This window comes from Taudactylus pleione, unplaced genomic scaffold, assembly GCF_031769625.1.
Source record: "Taudactylus pleione unplaced genomic scaffold, aTauple2 ptg000113l, whole genome shotgun sequence".
Classification (NCBI taxonomy): Eukaryota; Metazoa; Chordata; class Amphibia; order Anura; family Myobatrachidae; genus Taudactylus; species Taudactylus pleione.
The window spans coordinates 10,939,716-10,947,128 of record NW_028284515.1 but is presented as its reverse complement, the minus strand read 5'-3'; the positions used below and the strand labels follow the sequence as shown (position 1 = coordinate 10,947,128).

General features: G+C 43.9%; 1 protein-coding gene across 1 annotated transcript in view; it reads right to left on the bottom strand.

The window, feature by feature from the left end:
• Positions 1–2,311: 2,311 nt before the first annotated feature.
• Positions 2,312–7,413, bottom strand: part of MTHFD1 (methylenetetrahydrofolate dehydrogenase, cyclohydrolase and formyltetrahydrofolate synthetase 1) — a 74,356-nt gene continuing 69,254 nt past the window's right edge. The window contains exons 26-28 of the mRNA XM_088471238.1: positions 6,354–6,506; positions 4,506–4,610; positions 2,312–2,476 (exon numbers count right to left, since the gene is read on the bottom strand). Coding sequence (XP_088327364.1) covers positions 4,521–4,610; positions 6,354–6,506 — 243 coding nt within the window. The 3' untranslated portion in view covers positions 2,312–2,476; positions 4,506–4,520. The remainder of the gene's footprint in view (positions 2,477–4,505; positions 4,611–6,353; positions 6,507–7,413) is intronic.

Below are 7,413 nucleotides of genomic sequence, written 5' to 3'. Positions count from 1 at the left end.
GTGCCTTTGTACCTTTTTGTCTGTGTGTTATTACACTGTCTTGTATTACTACTGTTTTGTTCTCAATTGTAAAGCACAGCAGAATATGGTGGCACTAAGTAAATGGTATAATAATAATAATGTTACATATCCGGCGAGGTCCAGTAGTGTCTCCCTCCTCGGCAATTACCACGTCTGTGTTCCCGACAGCCTAACACTGCCAGAGACAGGTTAAAGGCAAAATGTGCAGGTGCGGCAGCTATTTGCATACACGCATAGCGGTTCAAACAGGCAGAGAGTGCGCCCAGCTACTAAGGTTTTGCTGGGTCCCCATTTCCAGCAATGGGAACCTTATCATCAGCGCCATCTATAGATGACATAAGTATTTTTACTTAAACAGTGGTAATACAGCTTTCCGCTGTTTGTTAAATAGAAAGAATAGATCCTTAACCAGGGCAAAATGAAATGTAGCGCAACAACTGTAACAGAATAATATTGCACTAATTAACCAATAGAAAGAGCCTTCATAAATATCGCAGCAATGTGATAACCTCAACAAAACCAGAGAGAAAGGGGTTATCACTGTAAATAGAGACCCAACTGAGGAGTAGTTGGGAGTCTAGCAGGAAGTTCAAACATCTGACAGTCACTGCTTGTGGGTGGAAATTGCAGTCATGTAAAGTCCTTTAACCATTGAATGCAATGAATTCAAGCCTGGAATACTGCCAACCAAGACTGGGACTGCTGGCAATGCAATAATTGCAAAGACAGGAGGCTCACTAAGCTTTTGTGTCACACTGATATCTGAGCAAAGAAGTCTGTAGCAATGTCCAACTCCTTAGATGACCTAGCACTGTTCATTTCTACCAGATTCATTTAAAGTGGAAAATGTACAAAAAATCAAGTCTAAAACAACCAGATTCCGAACACCCATCCAAACGGCGCTCCGACAGGGTTGGGATTACCGACACCTGTCGGTTAGTATCCTAACCCTACACCTAACCCTCCCGCAGCCTAACCATCCCCCTAGTGCATAAGACCTAACCCTCCCCCTAACCCCAATACTTACCGCCGGGATTGTGACTGGTGTCGGGATTCCAGCGCCGGTATTCCGACAGCTGGGATATAAACTACATTCTATCCAATGTGCCATTACATTGTTTATCGATTTCATTTATTCTTCTCCAATGTGATCTGTTTCAAACCAAACAGTTTCTAGAAATGGACAGAATGTGACATACTGTACTGTAGTGTGTAACACAAAACTATATAAGTGCCCCCAACTTATGTACATGTGGTGGGATTGCAGGAACAGGTTGGAAAAACATCCTTTCTGTATTTACTTACACCATGTTCCAGATAATCCTGCAACTAGATTTACTACTATTTGATTAAAACTAAAGCGGTTATAAATACAGATATATCAGTGTCATATTAATTGTGAACACCAAATATTATCACCCCTTTGTTCTTTTGGAAAGCGTGTGCTTGAGCATCGTGTGTGCGCACTCGTGCAATGATTGGACACCGTTTCGTCTAGGAACGCTTGTCTACAGCCCATAGAAACAGCATTTAGGTGCAATCGGCAGTGTTAGCCTAAGGCTAGGGCTGTCATAACACTCGTGATTGTCAGGGGACAGTGACAGAGCAGCAACGTGCAGCAATTTCATTCCAGTCTCTGATTATCAATTGACGGTCAGGAACGGGTGCCATAGAGCGCGGTGAAGGATACTTGTAGACCAAACAGAGGAGCTGATTCAGAGATGGACGCAATGCAGTTCAGCTATATCGGTGGACTGCACGTGTCCGAGTTGTATTGCGCATACGTCTAGTTTTATTACCGATGATTGACAGGCAGGAACTTATTGTGGGTAGCAACAAGGAGGTGGCGACTCAAACGCGGGCGTGTTGCGACCGTTCTCGGGGCATGTCTCTGCCTGCGACTGTGACCTATGCAGTGAAAATGGCTCCAGCATCTTAGTTCTGGCACTAATTCTGCCCGATCATAGAGTTACGAAGAAGTCCTATAATCGACTGATCTGCGACCGATGCCGCACCTCTGCATGCAGTCGCTTGGATTTGCCAAGCCGCCAGTGGTGGCTGCGGCATTTGCATATTTTCGCACAGCAGCTGCGTACGAATTGCGGCATTAACGTACATTTCTGAATCAGGCCCAGGACTGTGACTCCCCTGCTATGGCGGCAAGATCGTCTGGCACCATAACAAGTTAATTCAAGCTCTAAAGACTTCAAATGAACAAAACAACCCTAAAAATGTTAAATACACAAGACAACATAACATTCTAACAATAAATAATAAAAACACACAAATGTATTATGTAAAATCATCCAGTCTTTTTTATTTTCTTCATGTGACAGGTTACAATGCCCATAGGGAAAGAAACAATTAAAATCACCTTTTACAAAATGACAAAGTAAAATGAATCTATAGCAGAATGTCATCTGTGGCCTGAAAGAGGATCATCCAGTGTCACAACCTAATAGTTGGGAGAGAAGAAAAAAAAAAAAAGAGGCACATTTCAGTTAACGTTCTAGATGCAGCAAAGTCTGCAAGGGATGGGTGCTTTGGGGAGGCCAAGGCGTTGGGACGGGAGCCTATTGGGCAGACTAATATTAAAGTTTTTATACGTACATACACAACTGGCAACTAAAAGAGCAAGAATCAAGTGAATAAATAGAAAAGAAACTGCACCCTGGAACAATGCAGCAGGAATCTACTAGGATAGATACACAAGTACTGAGACACGTTCAGGATGTGCATTGTGGTTCCCCTGCTACAAGATAATCAAATGGACCATCCCAGAATCACTGGAAATCAGGACAAGCTTCCGAGTTAACACCTGTAGGACACTTGTTATAAGCTCCTTTTACATTGTTTTCTGGTTTGGGCCCTTTGAGGGTGATTTACTCGTGTTTTTATTATGCTGCTTTTTTTATTTGCTCCCGTGAGTGGTTATGATTAAACTACTTGTATATCTACATATTGGCAGTGTTGCACTATACATGTCTTTATGTTTTTCCATATGCCTTATCTTACAGAGAAAGAGCTGAGGTGGAAAGATACCTTGATATGCTTTTGTATTTCTCTCTCTCTCTGGAAAAAGGATAATTAAACCCAAATCTTTTCAACACACAATAGGACGGACTGTTTTATGTTATAATACACTATGGGACATATTCAATTAGGTGCGAAAAGTCCCGTACTTTTTGCATGCCGGACTTTTCGCCGACATCGCTGGTTATCCATGCGGAAAAGTATCGCGTGCGTCCCTGCTTATCCTCGTATTCAATTAGAAATCGGCGAAAACGACACCCGGCGAAACGCAAAAAAGCGAAAAGTGCTGTCAGATTTGGGGAAATCAGCCTGACACCCCCCAAAAGATGCACTAACATTGGGGATCAATGTAGATGCCCCCGAATAGCCCTGCTGATGCTATTTGGGGTCCTTAAATGCTCTCTTTAGCTGCTAATTAGTGTCTTTGCACAAGTGGTGAAGAATAGCACTCAAGAGTTTTTTTTGGTGAAAATAACTAGTCCCAGTAAATTTGGGGTACATGAAAATGGGTGCAAGCATGGTTAAAATTCGCAAAACTGAGGTTTTAAATAACATGAAAAACGCACCTCCAGCAAGCACCTGCAAACAACACCTTTGCACCCCAAAACCACAATTCTGCACTTTTTTTCGACTGCTATTCATAGGCGAAACTTTTCCTCTGGGTTGAATGCATTGAGTTGCCGCACCGGCGAAAAGTCGCCATAATTGAATACGGGGATAAGTTTCCGCAGGTGAAATGATGTCACTGGCGAAACTTTTTCACCGAAAACAGCTTTTCGCACCTAATTGAATACGGCTCTATGTATGATTTTTTTTTATTCACATGTATAATTTGTGTGACTACCCACAGCGCTTTAGAAGGAATCAGTGCCAAAAAGTATAAAGTGACAGAACAAATCAGATGCCCAATCTGATCGCTGAACAGTACTATTTGTAAGTAATTTGTCCAGAGGAAAAGTGGTCACACAAATCTGCCTGTGTATGGGCTTTGTAAGATATAAAACTGAACCTGCTCATAGGCGACAGCCAGTGTTCACAATAGCAATCAGCAGCGAAGCAGGGCTCACCAGCGCCCTGTGTCAGCTCCGCCCCTAAATATGTGATGTCATGCGAGGGGGTGTGGCCGCGGGCAGGAGAAAGTGTAGAGCTGCACAGACGCTCCCGCAGCTCTTCACACTTCAGGGTGCAAGCCCGGAGCTCATGTACATTCTCTGAGCGACTGGGAGCAGGGTGCCTTTCCAGGCATCGTGCTAGCCAGATACAGGGGCAGTGACGGTGATGCTCACAGGGCAGTGTGCCCTGGGCAACTGCACCGCTCGCTCACCCTTCCCTACGGGCCTGATAAAAATATGCAATACATTATTCAGTTGTTCCTTGCATTGGGTTATACCAATGCCATTGTGTACATTTTAAGGATCTAACAACATTTCAAGCCTGAAAAATTGTAGTACCTGTAAATTGCGCTCTCAGAACAGTCCATTCACTTGTTCTGTTTCGGGATCCAGATCGATGTCGTAAAAGCACGGTCTAGTCGGGAGACCCGGCATTGTGCTCATCTGTGGGAACAAGTGGATTCTTGCTATTGTTTTCTATATACAATTACATTATTGGGAATTTGAACCAAAAGTCTTGTTAAAATGCAATTATTTACAATCATAGGCATTAAATACCCATTTTTACATGGTTCTTAATAATATAAACCAACCGTAATTCTAACACAATTATTAGCCATAGAACACTCTTAGAACTGAGGGCCTGATTCAGACCCGGTCGCTAAGCTGCGCTCGCTCGCTGCCAAAAGGGGCCGGGTATGCAAATTCCGCTATCGCACTGTGTAGCGTAAGGACGCCCTCTATGTCTTAGCGAGCAACGGCAGTGAGTTTACGCAGGTGTATAAAGCCGCCCACCTTTCTCTCTTAGCACACGTCATCTCCATGAAGTGTATGAATAATCGGTAACATTGAGAACCATCGGAGCAGCTCGCAGCCCTTGAAGTAGCCCCTACCCCACCGCAAGCACTGCGATCACTTCAGGCTAAAAAACAACCAAGTGACGTGTACAATGACGCTTCCATGCTAATTATGCACACCTATTAAACACCCTGTTTTGACGCTCAGACACGCCTGCACTCCCCGTTCACCACCCACAAATGGCTCTGTCACTCAAAGTAGCGTCCAGTTTGTGTACTACGAGTGCACGATTCCTGGCCGCAGTGACTGGTTTGCGCATGCGTACTTTGAAGCATACGCAGATGTGCGATAATCGCCCCTAGCGAGCGGGCGCAGCTTAGCGACCGGGTCTGAATCAGGCCCTGAGGCTTGTAAATATCTGCTTACTGGCCAGGTCTGCTCTATAAAGATAATAATTGTAGAAGGTCCATCTCTATCTCCTCAATGTGCGACAGAGACGGCACAGACCTAAGAGAGGACCACCGGCTCCTGGAGTCCCACAGACTGGAGGGTGGGGGAGGAGCAGGTAGGAGGGGGGACGACGGCGACTTAGGTGACCCGGCAAAGGCGCTCAGAATGCCGGAATCCCGACACTAGTCAGAAACCCGGCATCCTGACGGTAAGTATTGGGGTTAGGCTGCAGGGTGGAGGGTTAGGCTGCGGGGAGGGAGGGTTAGCTAGATTTAGGGAGAGAGTTAGGTTTCTTACCGCCAGGTGTCGGTATTTTAACCTGGTCGGGCGTTTGGATTCTCAGCGCCGCCATCCTGTACCCAACCTGTTGTATACTCTAATGTACCCCTCTAATATGGCAGGGAGCTGCGCTTGTATCCACAACTAATAACTATATTTAGAATATTCCTAACATTGTGGCTTCTTGTTTGCACCATAAAACTGAATGCAGCTTAAGGCTTGTTAGTGTCACACCAGTGGTTGGAAAACAGCAAATCAAGCTCCAGTAAATCCCAGCAGATAATCTGTTCATGTAGCTTTATCATCTAGTGGATAAGTAAAAACAGAAAAGTTGCGGAATTCCATGTTCATTGCAATGAGTGTAAAATGCTGTAGCCTGTGCCCCCACAGAGTATACCAGCCCGAAGCACAGAGTACCAGTCATATGCTCCACACATGCACTTACACATTGTACTAGGCGTTCAACACACATAACCACCTATATGTCCACTTGCTATAGCAACCTGTGCCACACACAGGCAGCTCCGGTTGCCATAGTACATGTTAGAGTTACCATGGTGACCTTGTAAAGTGTTTTTGTCTAGTTCTGCAGCAAAATATCTCAGTCTGCACCATTATGGGTCAAACAAAATCCTACAGATGCTCCTGTTTAACTCTTACCGTTCCTACTAATGGGTACAAAAATCCAGCCCCAACACTGGCTCTAATGTCACGGATAGGCAGGACAAAACCTTTTGGGGCACCTTTTAGCTCCGGTTTATGAGTCAAGGACAAATGGGTCTTAGCCATGCAGATTGGTAGATTCGCAAATCCCTATATAGACAAAACAAAGAGTACAAGCTTAGTTACAGAGCCTTATCTCAAGTTACAAATGTATAATATAGATGGGGGACATGCCGGGGATTGCATGCCATCAGCAGAATGGCGTGAGAGACTGGCTGTTACCTTGGCAGATACACAGCACTGAGTATAATTTAAAACTGAAGTGCAATGTGCACCGGATAACAATATATTGTTTTGGTGTATTTATAATACTTTTTGATCAGGAATTAAAACAAAAAATACAAAATATCTCCCTTTCCCACAGATAAAATACTGTACAGCATGTTCTGCTTTTCCCTTCTCAGTGCCACTGTGATTTTCCTTGCTAGGTTTCCAAGGTCAGCACTGACTGGCCATTATAGGTTTGTATCTTTGCTACCAGCAAATGCCACACTGCAAAAATGGCTTGACTCTCCAAGGCTTGATAAATCTCCCCCAGAGTATGACTAGTTGCTATGGACAATGCCACACATCATAAATAGCCACATTTGCAGATTTACAGTTTTCTGATTCGAGAGCATGCTTATATATTTAAACAAACATTTATTCTGATTACTGGGGGGGATGGGGGGAGAGATGTATCAAGCCTTGGGGGTAAATTTAGTAAAGGTTCGATCTTAATTGATTGAAATTGATGTTGTGTTTCTGGGGCTGAATCACACATCTGCAAACAGACAATTTCTGATATGGTTTATTAAGTGTCAGTAAATATGTGATTTAGCCCCAGAAACACAACATCGATTTAAAATCGATCAAAATTAAAAAATTTACCACTTGGAGAGAGATAAAGTGGAGAATTTGCCTAAAGCAACCAATCAGCTTCTAACTGTCATTTATCTAACAAGGTCTATGAAATGACAGAAGCTGATTGGTTGCTTTGTGCAAATGCTCCACTTTA